At 57.9% G+C, this 18,306-nt stretch overlaps 10 protein-coding genes across 10 annotated transcripts; 5 read left to right on the forward strand and 5 right to left on the reverse strand.

Moving 5' to 3' along the window:
- Positions 1-376: 376 nt before the first annotated feature.
- On the forward strand, positions 377-1,158 carry BX661DRAFT_182504 (Alpha/Beta hydrolase protein). The gene has a single exon (XM_051535982.1). It carries the CDS (start codon positions 404-406, stop codon positions 1,124-1,126), a length of 723 nt encoding a protein of 240 aa, XP_051391651.1. The 5' UTR covers positions 377-403; the 3' UTR covers positions 1,127-1,158.
- On the reverse strand, positions 1,159-1,580 carry BX661DRAFT_182505 (uncharacterized protein). The gene has a single exon (XM_051535983.1). The coding sequence runs from the start codon at positions 1,459-1,461 to the stop codon at positions 1,243-1,245; it is 219 nt and encodes a 72-aa protein (XP_051391652.1). The 5' UTR covers positions 1,462-1,580; the 3' UTR covers positions 1,159-1,242.
- A 299-nt stretch (positions 1,581-1,879) lies between these two features.
- BX661DRAFT_182506 (P-loop containing nucleoside triphosphate hydrolase protein) lies at positions 1,880-2,899 on the forward strand. The gene is made up of 3 exons (XM_051535984.1): positions 1,880-2,328; positions 2,393-2,806; positions 2,876-2,899. The coding sequence occupies exons 1-2, from the start codon at positions 2,058-2,060 to the stop codon at positions 2,764-2,766; spliced, it is 645 nt and encodes a 214-aa protein (XP_051391653.1). The 5' UTR covers positions 1,880-2,057; the 3' UTR covers positions 2,767-2,806; positions 2,876-2,899.
- A 31-nt stretch (positions 2,900-2,930) lies between these two features.
- Positions 2,931-6,104, reverse strand: BX661DRAFT_171018 (uncharacterized protein; the record flags this gene model as incomplete). Its single annotated transcript, XM_051533668.1, has 2 exons — positions 2,931-5,848; positions 6,065-6,104. 2 exons carry the CDS (start codon positions 6,102-6,104, stop codon positions 2,931-2,933), a joined length of 2,958 nt encoding a protein of 985 aa, XP_051391654.1.
- Positions 6,105-6,277: 173 nt separating this feature from the next.
- On the reverse strand, positions 6,278-7,559 carry BX661DRAFT_210036 (Polymerase/histidinol phosphatase-like protein; the record flags this gene model as incomplete). The annotated part of the gene is given in 4 exon segments (XM_051538710.1): positions 6,278-6,517; positions 6,707-7,286; positions 7,346-7,461; positions 7,476-7,559. The coding sequence occupies 4 exon segments, from the start codon at positions 7,557-7,559 to the stop codon at positions 6,488-6,490; spliced, it is 810 nt and encodes a 269-aa protein (XP_051391655.1). The 3' UTR covers positions 6,278-6,487.
- A 314-nt stretch (positions 7,560-7,873) lies between these two features.
- BX661DRAFT_182510 (Vps54-like protein-domain-containing protein) lies at positions 7,874-11,375 on the forward strand (the record flags this gene model as incomplete). The annotated part of the gene is given in 9 exon segments (XM_051535985.1): positions 7,874-7,981; positions 8,020-8,375; positions 8,393-9,458; positions 9,471-9,566; positions 9,677-9,969; positions 10,068-10,220; positions 10,351-10,500; positions 10,521-10,597; positions 10,621-11,375. The coding sequence occupies 9 exon segments, from the start codon at positions 7,874-7,876 to the stop codon at positions 11,373-11,375; spliced, it is 3,054 nt and encodes a 1,017-aa protein (XP_051391656.1).
- Positions 11,376-11,493: 118 nt separating this feature from the next.
- Positions 11,494-12,561, reverse strand: BX661DRAFT_17298 (MAGE family-domain-containing protein). Its single transcript, XM_051533827.1, has one exon. It carries the CDS (start codon positions 12,366-12,368, stop codon positions 11,613-11,615), a length of 756 nt encoding a protein of 251 aa, XP_051391657.1. The 5' UTR covers positions 12,369-12,561; the 3' UTR covers positions 11,494-11,612.
- A 92-nt stretch (positions 12,562-12,653) lies between these two features.
- Positions 12,654-14,528, forward strand: BX661DRAFT_182511 (WD40-repeat-containing domain protein). Its single transcript, XM_051535986.1, is given in 6 exon segments — positions 12,654-12,866; positions 12,911-13,242; positions 13,260-13,388; positions 13,436-13,528; positions 13,597-13,686; positions 13,707-14,528. 6 exon segments carry the CDS (start codon positions 12,833-12,835, stop codon positions 14,289-14,291), a joined length of 1,263 nt encoding a protein of 420 aa, XP_051391658.1. The 5' UTR covers positions 12,654-12,832; the 3' UTR covers positions 14,292-14,528.
- Positions 14,473-15,551, forward strand: BX661DRAFT_182512 (ribosomal protein L4 domain-containing protein). The gene has a single exon (XM_051535987.1). It carries the CDS (start codon positions 14,569-14,571, stop codon positions 15,460-15,462), a length of 894 nt encoding a protein of 297 aa, XP_051391659.1. The 5' UTR covers positions 14,473-14,568; the 3' UTR covers positions 15,463-15,551.
- On the reverse strand, positions 15,528-18,142 carry BX661DRAFT_182513 (Indigoidine synthase A like protein-domain-containing protein). Its single transcript, XM_051535988.1, has 6 exons — positions 16,910-18,142; positions 16,410-16,788; positions 16,037-16,383; positions 15,853-16,010; positions 15,758-15,805; positions 15,528-15,726 (listed from the first exon to the last, which is right to left on the reverse strand). Exons 1-6 carry the CDS (start codon positions 17,912-17,914, stop codon positions 15,600-15,602), a joined length of 2,064 nt encoding a protein of 687 aa, XP_051391660.1. The 5' UTR covers positions 17,915-18,142; the 3' UTR covers positions 15,528-15,599.
- Between the last annotated feature and the right edge of the window lie 164 nt (positions 18,143-18,306).

Below are 18,306 nucleotides of genomic sequence, written 5' to 3' on the forward strand. Positions count from 1 at the left end.
ATGGCACCAACTATTGCCAAGGAGCTGTTGGCCATTTTGGAGGATGTCGCTGAGTGTTGTCGAGAATTGTTGATCAAGGCAGGAACTGGAGCAGCAAGTCAAACACAGATGCTTAGTCATTCTTATCATTTTATTATATTTTACATTATATTAGTCATTTATCATTTTGATTTTCATATAAATGTCCTTTTTGATTTTATATCTTTTCTAACATATATACACATTTAAATTGATTTGTTTTGATCGTAATCACGATACACTCGGATTTAATCAAGGTTGTGTTTTTTTTTTGGATGAGGGGGGAGTGGGATTTTTAAAATTGATTTATTCGAGACCACATTGCCTTTTTTTCTTTTTTTTCTTTTTTTTACTCCATTGGCTTATATGTATTAAAAAAATAAACATGTCTTTTACTCATACCTGCTGCAACACACCAGCGGTCAAAGCCGAGTACACGGCTAAGGGTGTAAAGGGCGCAATCGGAGATATGGAGTGCTACTTTGCGGGTAACAAAGAGTCCAAGCGCGCGATTATCGTCACGTACGACCTTTTTGGATACCACGCAAACGTTATCCAGCTGTGCGACATCCTGGGCAGCCAAGGATTTTACGTAGTTCTGCCAGACTTTTTGCGCGGCAAGCCGCTCACAGAGGCGGATCTGGGCAAACCCGGGGTGTTTGCCAAGTTTGCAGCCAACGAGGGCAGCTGGGCGGCCAACAAGGCAGCGCACAAGGCTGTGTATGATTTCTTGAAGGCCGAGGGTGTGACGTCGGTGGGCGTCATTGGGTTCTGCTGGGGCGCACACATTGCTGTGTCTGCGGCGTCGGATGTGGATAGGGGGTTTGGTGGCGTGGCGATTGTGCATCCGTCGATGATTTCGGAGGGTGATTTGGGCAAGGTGCAGGCGCCGTTGCTGGCACTGCCAAGCAAGGACGAGCCGGATTACTCCAAGGACTTTGAAAGCCTGAAGGACAAGGCGTTCTTTGACAAGTGCTACATGGAGCGGTTTGACGATATGTTCCATGGGTTCTGCGGAGCGCGCGGCGACTGGTCCAAGCCCGAGCAGGCCAGGCGTGCCAACGACGCAATCAAGCTAATTGCCAAGTTCTTCAACAATGTTCTCTGAATATAGATAAAGAAACATATATTTTTTATACATGTGAAGTTGTAATGTTGAACATGTTAAATTAAACCAAGCAGAGGCAAATAATATTAAATAATATTTCTAGTCCTCAATGGGCTCTAGGGCTTCCATGGACACGATGCTGTTTCCCCGGATGACGGCAACGCCCAGTGGCGAGTGGTCTTCTTCGAGAGAACCTCAAAGGCGTCGGCCAGATGTACGTTCATGAATGCGTCGTAGCCGCGGAGCACGCCGATGACAGTTCTGTTGCCGTTGAGCTGCAGATGGAGCTTCTTGTCCATGTAGTTCTTGAGCTCAGGGGCCATGGTCCGGACCATTTTTTGATATGCTTTGATACGAGAGATTCGGAAAAGGAAGTGAGGTTTTTGTGAAAGAGGGAATAGGAAAGCAGGAGACTCTATAAGCTTAAATGTAATTATATATATATATATTTTTTTTAGGGACGCATTCAATTATAAAAAAGGTAAGACTGGAATTTCCTGTTTTGGCAATATCGGTGCACGGCGGGCGATGCAAGTTTAGGCCAAGTCACATGCGATCTGTGAATGGTAAAACAAATTATTGTAAGATTTGATTGACTGGGTACAGATCTGTTGTTTCTTTGCAGAGTGGATTGACTAGTTCAGTTGGCAAATAGAAACAAGTAAAAAAAACACATTGGGTGAATGAGTTCTCATGCGCATAAAATCCATTAGTACTATCTGGATTTATGCGCGGAGAGACGCATTCATCCTGCAAAGTTTGATCAGCACCGACAGAAACAAAAAATAAATAACTGATAGTCGCCAGCGAAAGAGTCGAGGCAAGCGATAGTGTTGACTTTTTTCTTCTTTCTTTCTTTCTTTCTTCTATTCATAGGCCATAGGCATTCTCCCAATCGTGTTCAATATCACCATCATCTTATTTGGCAATAATGCGTGTGCAAGAGACATATAGCGAGTTTCCGGTGCGTGCAGTGATCGTCATGGGGGTCAGTGGCAGCGGCAAGAGCACGGTGGGGGCGCGACTGGCGCAGCAGCTGGGCAATGCGCCGTTCATCGACGCTGACTCGCTGCACCCGCCAGCAAACATCGCGCTGATGAAGAGCGGCACGGCGCTGACGGACAGCAACCGGTGGCCATGGCTCAAGCTCGTGCGCGAAGAGATCGAAAAGAAATCAAAAAGCGTACTGGCATCATCAGATGGTAACGGCATGGGGAGAGCGTACATGCGAGTGCGCGGCAGACCATCCATCGTGGCAGCAGCCAGCCAGCAGCAATAGAAGCGCCGGTGGGGAGGCGAGGGATGAAAGGCGACTGCTGTATGTGGTGTGCGCGTGCTCGGCGCTCAAGCGCAGCTACCGCGAGCTGCTGTCGCGCGGCGACCCGGGCTTGGGGTGGACGCACGATACGGTGTTTGTGTTCGTGGACGTGTCGAAGCGCGAGCTCTCGCGGCGGCTGGCGCTGAGGGCCGGGCACTTCATGGACCCGGCGCTGCTGGACTCGCAGCTCGAGACGCTCGAGGCGCCGAGCGTCACGCGCGAGGCGGCGGTGGTCGTGCACGGCGACGGCGCGGCGGTCGACGAGGTTGTGGCGGACGCGTGGCAGCAGATCCGAGGGTACGTGTCGAAGAACTCGCTGTGAAAGGGCGTGTTGGCGGCGGCAGCGCAGCAATCTAGAATTCCATCCAATACAATCCCACTGTGCTCTCTCCGCCGCGCGGCGGCAGGCAGCGCAGCAACCCAGGCGGCGCCAGCAACCCAGGCAGCGCAGCAACCCAGAACGCAGCCAATCCAGTGCACAACAACCTAGTCCACTGCCTTCTCAACCATCCGCCAGCCGCTCGCCTCGGCCTCGTCGTGCACCAGCTCCCACGGCGGCCAGTAGTGGTTGTCGACGCGCAGGCTGAGCACGCGCGCGACCAGGTTCTTGCCGGCGACGGCGACGCGCACGTAGCGCGGGGCGCCAGACCGCATCGCGTCCAGCGCCTCGGCAAAGTCGTCCAGCGTCGCCACGGCGCGGCCGTCGATCTCGGTGATCCACATGCCCGGGCGCAGGCCGGCGGCGTTGGCCGGCGAGCCGAACAGCGTGCACGAGATGTACACGGCCGACGGCAGGCGCTGCACCTGCTCCAGCACGGCGCGGTACGGGCGCTGCACCAGCGCGCCGCACCAGTGCACGACGCGGCGCGTCTCCATGGCGTCCAGCTCGGTGGTCTCGACGTGCAGCGCCTGCTCGCGGCCGTCGCGCAGCACCACCAGGTCGACGGCCGGCGCGGCCACCACGGCCAGCGCGCTGACGTCGCGCACGGCCGCGCCGTCGCACTCCAGCACCACGTCGCCCACGCGCAGCGCGCGCGCAGCCGGCGTCTCGCAGGCCAGCAGCGCGCTTACCGAGAGCAGCTGCGCGTTCGGCGCGGCCTCGGCCTGCGCCAGCCGCGCGTCGCTCAGCCCCAGCGCGCGCGCGGCCGCCGGGCGCAGCGGCCACAGGTCGGCGTCCAGCGACCGCAGCGGCGGCGGCACGCGCGCCGCCGTGCGCAGCGCATCGAGCGCCGGGCGCAGCACGCTGATGTCCAGCCCCAGCATCGTCGTCGTGTCCTTGTGCGCGGCGTCCTGCGACGACACGCTGACCCACAGCGCCTGCACGCGGCCGCGCTCGTCGCACAGCACGCCGCCCAGGCACGGCGGCTGGTCGTTGAGCCGCAGGCCCTGCGCGTTGACGCAGCGGAAGCGCGGCGGCGCGCACTCGGCCGTCGCCACCATCGCGCGCGCCGCCACGCGCGTGCGCCGCACCACCGGCGTCTGGTCGGCCGACACGGCCACCACGTGCACGGCGTCGCCCTGCTCCAGCCGCCGCGCGCCGCTGTAGAAGTCGGCGTGCAGCGGCAGGTCGACGGGCGGCGCGCCGGCCAGCTGCGCGGCGTCGTAGCGCACCAGCGCGAAGTTGTGCGTCGGGTGCAGCAGCTCGACGCGCGCGCGCAGCACGGCCGACGCGGCCACCGTGACGTAGACGTCGCCCAGCGCGATCGGCACCGTGTCGCGGTCGCACACCACCAGCCCGCCGGCCGCGTCGACCACCAGCCCCGGGCCCTGGAACCGCGCCGCGCGCATGCCGTCGACCAGGAACGGCGCGTGGAACTCGACGCCGACGAAGCTGCGCCACACGGCGCCGGCGGGGTCCAGCGAGCGCGGCAGCGGATGGTGCGCGACCGTCTGCGGCGCCGCGCTGGCGCCCGCGGCCGGCCGCGCCATGTGCGAGTACTCCCACCGCCCCGTGGCGTCGTCGCGCGCCGCCAGCCGCAGCGCGTGCCACCGCGTGGACACGTGCATGATGCCGACGCGCTGCTTGTGCGGCCGGTCCAGCGCGACAAAGCGCACCGGCACGCGCGCGCCCTCGCGCAGCGCCGCGACCGCGCGCACGAACGCGTCGAGCCCGGGCGTGTCGACGCGGCCGACGCGCTGCAGCACCGAGCCGCGCCACGCGCCGGCCGACCCCAGCGCGTGGCCGCTGCTGGCCACGTAGACGCCGCCGACGGCCGCGCCGTAGCTGCGCGCCACCTGGTACGACAGCTCGTTGACGACGCCGCCGCCGAACTCGACGAAGCGGCTGGGCGTGATGGCGTGCAGGTCCTGCACGTGCAGCTGCGCGTCGTGTGCCGCGTCGCCGCGCCACACGCTGACGGCCAGCGTGCGGCCGACGGCCGCGTCCTCGGCCGCCTCAAAGCTGGCGAAGCCGCTGTGCGCCGCGCCGTCGACGGCCACGACGATGTCGCCGGCCCGCAGGTGCCCGTGTGCCGGCCCGCTGCGCAGCACGGCGCGCACCGCCAGCATGCCCTGCGCCTGCGGGAACGCCGCGCGCGCGCGCTGCTCCAGCGCCAGCGGCAGCCCCAGCCGCCGCAGCCCGTCGTACGGCACGTGCTCGAGCTCGGCCTGCACCGTGCCGCGCGCCACGCGCTGGCCGCGCCGCACGAGCCGCAGCGCGTGCACGACGCGGTCCAGCGGCAGGTAGAACGACGACGCCGCCTTGCTGGCGCCGCCGGCGTTGAGCGCCACGGCGTCGCCGGCGATGTCCAGCACCGGCGACCCCGACGACCCGCCGCTGGTGCCCGACGCCGCCTGCATGTAGAACGTGTTGAAGTCGTTGTACTCGCCCAGCCCGTACTCGGGCGCCGTGCGGTCCAGCCGTGCCAGCGTGCCGGCCAGGATCGACAGCTTCTCGCCGGCGTCGTTGCCCACGACGCGGATCTCCATGCCGACCTTGGCCTTGTGCGGCGCCAGCCGGATCGCCTCGGCCTCCATGAACTTGAGCTTGGCCGGGTCGAACCGGAAGAACCCAAAGTCGTGCACTGGGTCGCGGTACACCGCCTGCAGCTCGACCTCCTCGTAGTTGACGAAGACTGCCTGTGCGACCACTGGCCCTGGATTGACCACGTGGCGGTTCGACAGGATCAGCCCGGCCTCGACGTCGACCACGAACCCTGTGGCTGTGTACGTGCCGCTGGTTTCGGTGTCGAAAGACCGCACGCACTGCGCCTTGATCGAGACATCGACCGGATCGCGCGCTCCAGCGTCGGCTCCCAGCTGGCTGATGCCGGGCTGGGCGAGAACGGCGCGTCGAGCGGCAGCTCGGCAACCGTTGGCTGCGCCAGCGTGTTGGCCGGGTAGAACACTGCCATCAGGTCGGCGTACGCCAGCGACTTGCGCCGCTCTGACGGCAGCGGAGCCGTCTCACCGTAGCCCGTGTTTGCCAGCGACTGGCGCCGGCGTCTGCGGTGCGTATCAGCACCTGTGCCGCTGCCGTCGTTGTCAGCATGGTTGTTCCGGTTGGGTGCGCCGTGTTGATTTCGGGGATCGTGAACCGTCTGCTGCGCTGCGCCGGGTTCTGGCGCTGCTGTCCTTGAAGCGTGGCATTCGAATCGCCGTCTGCCTGCTGTTGATTTGACCTTGGTCCTGAGCCTTGCTTTCGCCGGTGTGATTGCTCATGGTTGATTGAAACGAGTATTTGATTGATTGATTGGTTGACTGACTGACTATATTCTATTGTTGTTCTAAATGTAATTGATTATATTTGCAATATGAACAATATGAATGATGATATTGATAGTTGGTTCAGGCTGGTAGTGATAAAGTTGCCAGAACAGCGGATACAAGGAAAAGAAAAAATTATAAGATGACCACACGCACCCTCCCTCGCCAGCCTCCATTTCCTCATATACACAAAAAAGGGTTTATTTTATTTGTTTGGAGAGGCCCCTCCTCCCCTTGGCCCAGCCCCCCCCCCTCCTTGTGTCCCACATCCCACTCCTCTCGTTTACACACATAACACACATGGGCATAACATCACATCACCACCGTTATTGTATTACTCACGCCTGACGTTTTGTTTGTTTGTCCGCCTGATTGATCGATCGTCATTCTAATGCATTGTCGCATCTTCAGTGAGTAGGAGACAACAACAACAGCAGCAGCAGCAGCCAAACTTCCCACTCGCCCTACTCCTCCTCTGCCGACACCGACACCGACGCCGACACAAACCCATTCGCAGCCCAGAACCCATGTCCCAGCGCGTCTTCAAGAACACGCACCTCGACAGCACCCTCGGGCGTGCGCGCCAAGTAGTGCAGCCTGTTGATGTCCATTTCGCGCAGGTACCCTGCCAGCCGCCCATAAAACATGCACACGTCCTGGGCGCCGTGGCTGTCGTCCGAGATGGTCACCCGGCCACCGCGGCTCAGGATTTCAGCTAGCAGATCGCGCTGCGGGTAGGCGTCGCGCAGGCCCTTCTTCCACGCGCGCGAGTTGATCTCGAATATGGCACCGTACCCGATGGCGTACTCGATGTTGCGCACAGCTAGCTGCCGCACCTCCGAGAAGGCATCCTCCAGGGGATCAACCTCCGCTAATCCTGCTATTGTGTTTCCGTACGGGTGGAATATGCGGACGAGATCAAAGTGACCGATGACTTCGGGCTGCAGCTCGCGCAGAAGATCCAGCTGCAGATCAAAGTAGCGGCGGAACATGGCCGCGCGATCACCGCCATACTTGAGCACAATGGCATCATACGACGCCTGGCTGAAATCCAACGGCATCTCGTCAATATGGTGTAGGGAGCCCACAAGGTAGTCTAGCTGGTAATTAGCACGCAGTTGCTTGGCCTCCTGCAGGCTGGCCGCTGTAATGTGCTCGGTCTCGGCGCCAATCAGAATATTATTTGCCCAGAGTACTTGGCTCGCAGCCGCTGTGCCTCTGAGACATACTCGGCAAACGCTGTGCTTAGGTCGGACGGCGCCATGTCAGATTCTTCCGGGTACAGGTCCTGGGTGCGTGACCGTGGCACATGCTCGGACAGCCCACAGCTATCATGCCCTTGTCGATCGCTGCCTTGATGACTGCCTCTAGGCTGCCCGATGCGTGCCGGCAGAACTGCCCCGAATGCATGTGGAAGCTGAACGGCATTGGTCAAAAAAATGTAATTTTTAAATTGATATATTTATATTATATGTGAAGCTAAGCAATAAACAACAAGCAAAAGAAAAGGCAACGAACATAGCGGACTTACAACTTTTTATATTTTTATTCTCGTCTTTAGTGAATTTGAAATCCCTTTTTATTTTTATTTTTTATTTTCCCAATCCTTTTCTTTTGCATTTCGCTAATGCGTCACACTGCTACACACGCTGCCGTTATATTTAACCCACCTTCACACACACACACCACACCAAAACTTCTATTCAGCCCACGCCTAATTCCAAATGAAGCGACAAACAGGCATCGGAATCATACGCCAGGGCGCTGACGGTGGGTCCTCGTACTTTCAGCGACGCGTGCAGCCTGTGTCATCGACAGCAGCAGCAGCAGCAGTACAGCATCAGCACCAGTATCAGCGCCAGAATTGGAGATACCTCAACCACAGCAGGCAGGACCACAGCAACCACAACAGGCAGATCCACCATCAGACAAAACCGCTGATGCCAAATCTTCAGGCCAGTCGGACCAGGCCGCCCGGCTGCACGGACTCAATGCCATCGCCGTGCTCACCAACCACCCAAACAAGGCACCCGCGCGCATACACCGCAATGAGCTGCCGGCCGTCGCGCGCACACACTACCCCAAGATAAAGAGCAACGACTTTGACACCTACCTCGATGCCACCACGGCGCTGTACGAGCAGTACACTGCCAACACAAAGGCCGGCTACCACATTGCTGCCGACGGGCTCGACCGCTACGAGGCCGCTGTCGAGGATGCGAGAAGGTGCTTGACGTTGCCAGCCACACGTACTCCATGGACTCGACCACCATGGCCGAGCGCCTCAAGACGCTGGACGCCACGCGCAGCGAGTTCGGCCTGGATTCCATCAGCGAGTACGGCGGCCGCGTGCCCAGCACCGCCGCCATGCCGGGCATCGACGATGTGCCGACCATTTTCTTTGAAGAGTCCTTTGACCTGCGCGACCCGGCGACTTTTGACATTGCCACGCAGGTCGTGCTTGGCCCGCAGTCCGCCACCGACGGCCTGTTTGCCCCCGACCGGGCCGAGGCCACCAGCGCGCTCATGCAGGAAACGCTGTCCGAGTACATGGACATTGTCGAGGCCTATCTAACGCGCGAGATCTCGCGCCGCTCTCCGGCCTTCTTTGCCGCCCTGTCGACGCTCGAAGAGCTGCATGCTGAGACCGACCGCTGCATTGACAACATCCACGTGCTGCGCGCTGACCTTAAGAGAACCGCCCTCACACAGTGCTCGCCGGGGCTCGAGATGATCCGCCTGCGCCGCCGCCAGGACCACCTGGCCTCTGTCCTCTCCGACGTCGAGCTACTGAGCAACTTGCGCCACATCCAGCCCACCATTGACGAGCTCGTTGCATCGGGCGACTGCATCGGCGCGCTCAACCTCATCACCGAAGCCCAGGCAATGATCGACCCCAACGGCTTGGCCAACCCCAAGCTGAAGGACACCAACGCGTTCAAGATTCTGAACGCCCACATGTTGCGCTCTCTCTCCGCCGTGTCAAGCTTTGCCGAGCAAGAACTGGCCGCCATTGTGTTGCGCGACATGCGCGAGTTCGTTGACGACGGCCTGTCCAGCACTGCTGACGGGCTGCTCGGCCGCTCGCAGGTCGACATATACCAGGTCAACTTGGCCATGCAGCTGACGCCCTTTGTCTGCGGCCTGGTGCGCACCGGCAGCATTGCCAATGCTCTCAAGTCGTACAGAGACTGCCTCATGTCAGAGTCCGCCGCCCTTATCGAGGCCCTGTATCCAAGCGACTTTCCCCGCAGCAAGGCGCACGCTGCCTTCAACGACGCCTCGCAACAGCGCGTGCTGGGCACGGCTGTTCGTGGCCAGACCTTTGATCAGTTTCGCACGATGCTGGGCCAGCAGCAAGAGCTGCTTCTGCTGCTCATCAGCCATATCAGCATGGTGCGCCGCGCCATCCTGGCTGTGCTGGACGAGAACCGCCCCACGGCGGATGAAAATGGCGCCAAACCCACAACAATCAATTCCAAGGGCGAGCAGACCTCGCCGTTGCTCCGGCGCTATGACGCTGCAAGGCCGATGTGCTGCGCTCGCTCAACGACACATTTGATGCGTTCATGGACGTCGCGCATGTGCGCTGTGCCAAGCTCCTGAATCACCGGTCGGAGCAGAACGCCCGCCTAAGCCTGGTCGGCTTCCACTCGCTGTACACGTCCATCTGGCACTTTATCACGCAGTACGAGGCCCTGGGCGGCAAAATGTGCTTTGGCTTGCGCGGCACGCTAACTGCCCAGGCAAAGGCCTTCCTGAGCAACTTTCACACGGAAAAGTCGCGCCAAATCCAGATCCTCATTGAGAATGACAATGGGTGCAGGCGGAGGTTCCGATTGATTTCCAAAACCTGGTCAACCAGGTCATTGACGCGGCCTACGCTGGCGATGCCTTGGTCGCCATTGATCCACAGAGCCCTCTTTTGCTGACCTCCTCCTTGCGCTTTGGTAACAAAAAGAACAGCACTGCGTCGCTGCCGTCCGCGCCTGCGCCTGCGCCTGCATCTGGGCTTGGCAGCACGCCGCTTGCAAACAGCCCACTGGCCCTGAGGCACCAGAACTCAGCCGGGTCGGACGGCCCGCAGCCGAAGCAGTTGATGGCCATGCCCAGGGCTTCTGCGGCGCCACAGTCTGAATCGCCGTTATCCGCAAGGAGCCTGACCCAAACACCGGCTGCGGACTGCTCATGACGCGGACAGACTCGATGCAGCTTCGATTCGATCCGTGGACACCGCAGCCATCGGGCTGATGCACATTGGCGGCGAGGCCTTCCACGTGGTAGGGTGCAGCCTGGTCCTAGTCAAGAGCGTTGTCGAGTACCTGCAGTGCGCGATCAACATCCCATGCTGGTCACGGACGTGCTGCAGAGGCTCGTCGAAGTGTTTAAGGCGTTTAACTCGCGCACGTGCCAGGTAGTGCTGGGCGCCGGTGCCATGCGGTCGGCAGGTTTAAAAAACATTTCAGCCAAGCATTGGCGCTGGCGTCCGAGTCGTTGTCACTGTGCATGGAGCTCATTCCATACGTCAAAGAGTGCCTGCGCCACGCCATGTCTCCCAGCCAGGAAGTTCTTCTGGCACAGCTGGACCGCATAGTCAGCGACTTTTCGAACCACCAGAGCGAGCTGCACCGCAAACTGGTGGCAATCATGGCCGACAGGGCTGACTACCACGGACGCGTGCTGGCAACGACCAAATGGGATGAGATAGAGCACTCAGCCCAGCCTCCTGTGCCGGCCATGGACGCGCTCGTCAAGGAGGTGCGCAAGCTGCACAAGGTGCTCAAGCGGTACTTGCCACCGCCCGCCCTGCGGTCGATATTTGCGCAGATCTTCAGCATGTATGAGACCAAGCTCACCGCGCAGTACCAGAAGATTCGCATCACTAGCGGGGAGGGCAAGCGCCAGCTCATGCTCAACTCACAGTTCTTGCTCCGTCGTCTCAGGGCACTCGACTCGTCGCTATCCGTGGACTGGGAGCTGGAGGTTGTTGTTAACAATATCGATTTAGTCAAGCCGTACCAGCCGGCATTGGCTGTTTCGGCATCGCCGGTCCCCACGAGCCAGTCTCTGTTTAGCCCCACAGGCTCTCAACAGCCTTCCAGCAGCGACCCGCCGTTGTCCCTGGTGTCACCCATGGCGGACGACGACGATGACGAAGTCGTCCGCCCCGATTCTGCCAATATGAGCGTGCGCCCGTCGCCGTCGGCACCGCGGTCGTCTCCGTAGGCACCGCTGTCGTCTCTGTAGGTTATACGTGGCCATTTTATCCAAAAGCATATATATGTTTTACCTTTTACCTTTTACTCGCATTTGCATTTCACCGACCCTTATTAATAGAAAATTTACAGTATCATTTTGCGCAAAGTACCCCTCTGTCCGCTCAGCGTGTTTCTTGGTCGGTGATGCTCTTTCCGTATGCGCGGCCGATGGTCTTGACAAACTCACTGGTGCACTCCTGGCCTGTCACTGCAGCGATGAAGCGAGCCATATCAATGGGCTGGAACTTGGTCTTGGCAGCGGGCCCCACGTGTATTCCATGCCGATGTCGGACTCTGCAATATCGTTGGACGCCTGCTGTGTCGCTAGCTGCGTCGACTGTGTCTCGCCCCGACTGCCGCTAGCTGCCGACGCAGCGACCTTGTCGAGGTATCCCTGGCGCACCAAATAGTTGACTGCCTCGCGCGCCGTTGACTCCATCTGCGCATCAGACAAGGACCCCGCAGCCAAACTCTCCCTGGTGCTTTCTGTCGTTCGTATGCATTCAGGTGGGCCCAGCTTGCGCACATACATGATGAGCTGATCCATAGACACACTCATGTTGCTGACAAAAATAAGGCTGAGCACGGTGGCGGCAAATCCCAATATAGCCTTTTCATTGTCGCTTTGCTCGAGCTCCAAGTCCCTGCGCATCGAATCAGGCAGCACGCTCTGCAAAACCCACCTGTTCACGGGCGCCGATGTCTTTGCGGGACCGATATGCTGTGATTCCTGGGCCGGATCGTTGCTGTTGGCGCCGTACATCAGGGTTTTTTCGTGTGAGGGTAAAGGAATCATGGTCAGACCAAAGTCCTGGGCCAGCATTTCGTTGGCTCGGTCGAAAATTGACTTCATTGCGCGGACATTGGAGCCGGAAATGATTTGCTCGCGAATTCCTTCCCGCCGAATGGGTTTGTTTGAGGCGTGGCAGGCTAGCGCGTGGCGCACCAAGTCGGCCGCCATGCGCTCGGTGCCTCTTCCTGTTGCTGTCCCTGAGGTGGCAGAGGCTACTAAAACAGGCGGCGAAGCAGATATTCCCGAGGCATTCTCAAATAAAATGGATGTGGAGGGAGAAAAATGCAACGAATTTAAATAAAGTAAAATTTTGAAAATGCAATTCAAAGGACAAGGAAAAATATTTGAAATTTTATTTTTGCTATGTGAACTCGAAAAGGGCGACCCCAAAAAACGCGACTCGCATTTTTATTGGATTTTTTTTAACAATTTGATGGCACGCGTGGCTGCTTGCTTGCCTTTTCCACCGTTAATTTGTCAATTTCAAACCTCCCAATTCGTCTACACTCTTTTCATTTGTTTAATAACACCTGTATTATATATTTCTCTTTGACCCCTTGCACACACACACACACGCACACATACACAAACACACACATACACATACATACAACCTCCAACCACACAAAGACATGAACCGCAAGCTGCTGGATCCGTTTGACCAGAGTATCCCGAGTCCATCGAGGCATGCCTGGACGACGAGTACGCAGTCAAATGTGCATACTCCCACCACGGCTCGCTACTAGCCACAGCGCGCTCCGACGGGCAGTGTTATATCTGGGACATGGACACGCTCAGTATCATGCGCAAGCTTGAGCACGGCGATGCAGCACTGACTGGGCTGAGCTGGTCGCGGAGCGGTCGGTATATATTGACATTTGACGGGTCCGGCGTGTGTATTCTGTGGGACCTGAAAACTGAGACTATGCGTGCCCGCGTGGAGTTCGACTCTGCCATTGCCTGTGCGCGAATGCACCCGCGCAATAGCTTGCAGTTCATTGTGTGCCCTGTGCGCGAGGCGCCGTGCCTGGTCACTGCGGCGGTGCCGGCACTGGGGAGTCGCCGACTGTGGCACCGATCTGCATTTCAGCCGATGGAATTGACCAAAAGACCAAGGCGGCGGCTAGCACGTGCTGTTGCTTCGGCAAAAAGGGCGTGTATGCCTTCTTTGGCTCGTCCAAGGGTGTGGTACACGCTGTGCATGTTGCCACACAAACCGTGCTTGCTCGACAAAGCTGTCCAGCAGTGCCGTCAACACCATTGCGCGCAACCCGCGCGGCACTGACATTGTTACAAACTCGTCGGACCGCACGCTGCGGGTGTGCCAGGTGGCGCTGCCCGAAGAAGAGCAGACGGACGCAGGCTCGAGCAAGCAGTCGATGTTGGCCAACTCGAGCCGTCGATCACTGTGACAACCAAGATCCAGGACATTGTCAACCGCGTGCACTGGATCCAGGCTATATTTAGCTCCTCGGGCGACTATATTGTATCTGGAATTGAGCACAGGCCGAGCATAACATTTACATCTGGGACAAGTTCACCGGCAGCCTCGTCAAGGTCCTCACAGGCCCCAATGAGCTTCTGGAGGACTGCGCAGTGCACCCGCTGCGCCCTATCTACGCGTCGATATCGACATTTGGCATTATCTACCTATGGACTCGCGTGCCGCAGCAGAACTGGAACGCCTTTGCGCCGGGCTTTCGTGAGCTCGAGGAGAACATTGATTTTGTCGAGCCTGAGGATCTGTTTGACCGCCGGATAGCCATGGCCGACGGCTCGTTTGTAGACTGCGCCGAGGACCGCCTTTTGTGTGAGAAGCGTGTGGCTAATGCGGCAGTGGAGGGCGATATGGACGCCGACGTCGACATCACCGACGACGATCCGCTGTTCAGTGACTCAGGCTCTGAATCTGAAGACGAGCGGTTCTTGCTGCCGGTGGTTGTCGACTGCGACGAAGAGATGCTGCCGCCTGCCGTCACGCCCTCAGCCGAGCCAATGGTCGCTGCGGCCGAAGAGATTGCCAGAGCGGTCGACCACGGCCAAGTCATTGCCGAGCTCATTGAACCGGCGCGGACAGTCGCGATGCCTTGAATAATTCATTTGCGCGGCTCAAATATTATGTCCTTAATGAGCCGAGTCAGAGCTGATTAAAATTTACAGGTGTTGAGAAAATTCGCTGTTTTCGCCCGCTTGGTTTTCAATGTTATCTCAGTCTCTGCACGATATTTGCATTTCAGTGTTCGTCAATTTTCTGAATTTGCTTTGCTTTGCGATTTTTATTTTTTTATTTTTTTACCTTAACATTTTGAGCACTCTTCACGCCGTCGATTCGGATTTTGAAACGCGCATAATTTCACTATAGAGGCAAATGCAGCAGGCCAGAAACGCAATGAAGTTGCTGCCGGGGCTCTTCCGGCAGTCGCTCTCCTTCCAGCAGACACGCGGCCTGATCACCGCCGAGACACAAGTGCCGTCTGTTCTGCGGCCTATCGGATCCAGCCGTAAGGTTGCGCCATCCGCAGGCGAGATCGGTGCCCTGAACTGGCCCTTGCCACAGAGCTTGTGCGCAGTCAACCCGCTCCCCGAGACAGTGCAGGCGTGGATGATGGACTTTGAGACCAACGAGCCACTGGATATCCTGGACGTCCAGCGCAGTGTCTTTGCGGCCCCGATTCGCACAGATATCATTCACCGCGTCGTGACGTACGAGCGCAACATGTTGCGTCAAGGTACGCATAACTCGCGCACGCGCAGTGAGGTGCGCGGATCGACGCGCAAGGTTCAGCCGCAGAAGGGTCTCGGAAGAGCCCGGCACGGCACGAGGCGCGCGCCGCAGTTTGTGGGTGGCGCGAAGGCTCACGGCCCAGTTCCGCGCAGCCACGAGACCCAGATCCAGCGCAAGGTGTGGCTGATGGCCCTGCGCTCGGTTCTGTCAGCCAAGTATGCCCAGGACCAGCTTGTCATTGTTGATAACATGGAGGTCGAGTCTCACCGGACCCGCGATCTGATCCGCATGCTGCAGGTCAACGGCTGGTCGCCCCTGGCCTCGACAGGCAGGCACCCCAGCGTCATGATGATGCCCCTGATGGAGGAGGAGCAGTCACCGCTGCTGCAGAACCTGGAGCTCGCCAGCCGCAACATCCCCGGGCTTTCCTTGATGAATGCCAGCGACGCTGAGGTCTACGAGATCCTCCGCCACGACTACCTCATCATGGACCGCAAGGCACTGGACCTGCTCGAGAGCATTCTCAAGCCCATGTAAACAACAAAATCTTGCAATATAACAAAATTTTGGCTTTTAAAAGCAAAGAAACATTTGAATATATATAAAGTCTATTTTTCTAATTTCAAGGACAAGACACGAAGAGTCCATAAGGATATTCCACTAGTCTGAGCGGATCAGCTCGGGATCGAGCTTTCGCTAACTGCCAGCAGGGACTCGAGCGACAATATGGCCGCCTTTTGCGCGCGGTTTACAATGCAGTCAATATCCTGCGGATCCAGCTTGAGATAGCCATCGGCGCCGCTATAACCTTCTTCCCGTGAGCGCTGCCAACAATGCGCCCACCAGGCTGTCGCCAGCGCCGTTGCTGTTGATCACTAGGCTGGGCTTCAGGGGCGAATGTATCTGATGATCGGTCTGCCCGGAAACTTGGGCGAGGGGCTGACGACTGCTGCGCCCTTCTCGCCAAGCTTGATAATCTGAATTTGAAATAAGGGGAACAGGGTCAGCGCGTCCCTAATCAGACCAGTATCAAGCGCATAGTGCTGCTCAGCAATTTCCTCTACCGTGTCGGCGAGCGGCGCGCTCTCGACGAGCGCCAGATCCAGGCAACCTCAGCCATGCGCTCCAGCTCAAGCCGGTTGGGCGTGATTATATGCACAAGGCGACCAACCTCGGCAAAGGTCTCGGAGCGCTTGACAAAGGACAGCGCACTAAGCATGCTGGTGCACTTGGGGACGGACGTAGGCTCGAAGACCACGCAGCAGTCCATGTGCGCAGCCATAGTGACTGCCGTCGATATAGCCAGCGCCGAGATGTTTCCGTCCAGCCCAACCACGCCCGGCGACAGCTTCACAAAGGCCTCTTGAATCTGCTGCGCCGAAACCATGCCATTAATGTCCATGTCGGCCACAGCCATTATCAGGTCACCGTTCTGCGCATGCAGCGCATTGTAGACGGCTGTGCGCGCGCTCTCGCCGGGGTACTGCAAGAATGCGTATCCATACCGATCTCCTCGAGTGCAGCCTTGATTGTGTCGCCGTAGATGTCGTGGCCAATGGCAGAGATGAGCACAGTGTCCGCCCCCATGAAGTGTGCCGCTCGCGCAATGTTCTGCCCGACACCGCCGATTGAGGTGACCACGGCTCCAGGATACGAGGTGGCCTGGGATGCAGAAGATTCTATGTCGCTGTCGACCTGCGATGTTACGTCGATCGCAGCCCCTCCAACGACAAGCAGCGGGCGCTCACTGTGGATAACCTTGACTCTGTCTTGCTTGTTGGAGCCCTGTGTCTGCAGGCTTGGTGACGCGTTGCGGCATGCAGCGGTAGTGTATAGTCTCGAGTGGCGCAAACCAGAACTTTTCTAGATTCAATGACCGTTGAGAATTGGAAGAAAAAGGTTGGATGTTTTGCACGCTTTAGCAATCTTAGCGCAATCGATGAGTCTGGATTTATTCATGACCTGGCATGTTTCGATTACTTACCATTCCTGCCAGTGACTTGGCGATCTGGCTGGCAATACGGGCATTGTTTTTGACTAGCGCAATATTTGCTGTGAGTGATGCCCCGCCAGTCAGCTCCACAACGCGCTTGAGCAAGAAAGGCGTGCTCTCCTTGCCTTTGATACCCTGCTGCTTGGCTTCGCAAAGCGCAGTTTCGATTGCACTCTCTATTTCGGAGCTAGCACCAGCATACTCGCTGGGGATTGGCACGGCAATAACCTGCCCAGTTTGCAAGCCAATATCCATGTTTACCCTGATAAGAGATGCCACCTCTTCGGGTGTCTGCAGGTTCCATGGCGCAGACAGCCCGCTTCGTGGGCTGAAGAATGCGGGGAACTCGGCAGCATCGCCATATGCCACGACCGATACGCCCTGGGTCTCCAGGTACTCCAGTGTCTTGGGAAGATCTAGGATGGACTTGGCGCCCGCGCAGACAACCGCAACTGGTGTTCGCCCGAGCTCGGTCAAGTCGGCGCTGATGTCCATTGTCAGCTCAGCGCCGCGATGGACGCCACCAATGCCGCCGGTGGCGAAGATTGGGATGCCGGCCATGTGAGCGGCAATCATGGTCCCCGACACTGTGGTCGCTCCGAGCCTACGCTGGCTGAGAACCGCAGCCATGTCTCGCCGCGACGTTTTGATTGCCAGCTTGCCGCTCTTGCCAAGGCGCTCCAGCTCCTCCTCGCCTAAACCCACATTGATTTTGCCGTCTATCAGCGCTATTGTCGCTGGTGTTGACCCGTGTTTGGCAATTATGCCTTCGACCAGCCGCGCGGTCTCGATGTTTTGCGGGTAGGGCATGCCATGGCTGATGATAGTCGACTCCAGGGCCACCACTGGCTCGCCATTATCGAGTGCCTCCTTGACCCTTGGCGACAGCCGGATGTACGGTGAAAGTGAAGATACGAACTGCGAGTAGAAACGGTGTCGGATAACAGGGGCTGCTGACGACGACGAACCCCGTCCAATTCGTGCGAATGTGCTCATATTCGAATATTTATTTTTTGGCTTTAAAAGTTGATGAATTGTTATATTAATAGTGGTTGCAGATAGCAGAGAGAGAAAATAGACACATTGTGCGAAATATAGAAAAGTAAAAAGACAAAAACTAGAGTTAATGATTAAGACTGATCATCTACTGCGCCGCCTTGCCCATCATGGGCTCTATTGCAGACCTGGCTACATGCCCATATAACAAAAATTACTCTAGGAGTGGCGGGGCCGGGAATTCTCCAGGCCTGAGTCTAATTGCCCAGTAGATAGCAGGTAGCAGTAGCAGAACAGAGGTCATGAGAAAAAGAATAATTGATTCCACTGCTATTTTTGAAGCCTGTCTGCATCTTTAAACTGACAGCAAAATTTTAAACGCATCAATATAC

Source organism: Kickxella alabastrina, assembly GCF_025024165.1.
Source record: "Kickxella alabastrina strain RSA 675 chromosome Unknown BX661scaffold_11, whole genome shotgun sequence".
NCBI lineage: Eukaryota > Fungi > Kickxellomycota > Kickxellomycetes > Kickxellales > Kickxellaceae > Kickxella > Kickxella alabastrina.

Excerpts from the sequence above, each read along its gene's own strand:
- BX661DRAFT_182504 (XM_051535982.1), top strand. The coding sequence starts at position 404 with ATGTCTTTTACTCATACCTGCTGCAACACACCAGCGGTCAAAGCCGAG.
- BX661DRAFT_182505 (XM_051535983.1), bottom strand. The coding sequence starts at position 1,461 with ATGGTCCGGACCATGGCCCCTGAGCTCAAGAACTACATGGACAAGAAG.
- BX661DRAFT_182506 (XM_051535984.1), top strand. The coding sequence starts at position 2,058 with ATGCGTGTGCAAGAGACATATAGCGAGTTTCCGGTGCGTGCAGTGATC. Across the intron at positions 2,329-2,392 it reads CGTACTGGCATCATCAGATG|CCAGCAGCAATAGAAGCGCC; the intron begins GTAACGGCATGG and ends GGCAGCAGCCAG.
- BX661DRAFT_17298 (XM_051533827.1), bottom strand. The coding sequence starts at position 12,368 with ATGGCGGCCGACTTGGTGCGCCACGCGCTAGCCTGCCACGCCTCAAAC.
- BX661DRAFT_182511 (XM_051535986.1), top strand. The coding sequence starts at position 12,833 with ATGAACCGCAAGCTGCTGGATCCGTTTGACCAGA. Across the intron at positions 12,867-12,910 it reads GCTGGATCCGTTTGACCAGA|TCAAATGTGCATACTCCCAC; the intron begins GTATCCCGAGTC and ends ACGAGTACGCAG. Across the intron at positions 13,389-13,435 it reads TTGGCTCGTCCAAGGGTGTG|CTGTCCAGCAGTGCCGTCAA; the intron begins GTACACGCTGTG and ends TGCTCGACAAAG.
- BX661DRAFT_182512 (XM_051535987.1), top strand. The coding sequence starts at position 14,569 with ATGCAGCAGGCCAGAAACGCAATGAAGTTGCTGCCGGGGCTCTTCCGG.
- BX661DRAFT_182513 (XM_051535988.1), bottom strand. The coding sequence starts at position 17,914 with ATGAGCACATTCGCACGAATTGGACGGGGTTCGTCGTCGTCAGCAGCC. Across the intron at positions 16,384-16,409 it reads TATGGATACGCATTCTTGCA|CCGTCTACAATGCGCTGCAT; the intron begins GTACCCCGGCGA and ends GCGCGCGCACAG. Across the intron at positions 15,727-15,757 it reads GACAGCCTGGTGGGCGCATT|CGGCGCCGATGGCTATCTCA; the intron begins GTTGGCAGCGCT and ends AGAAGGTTATAG.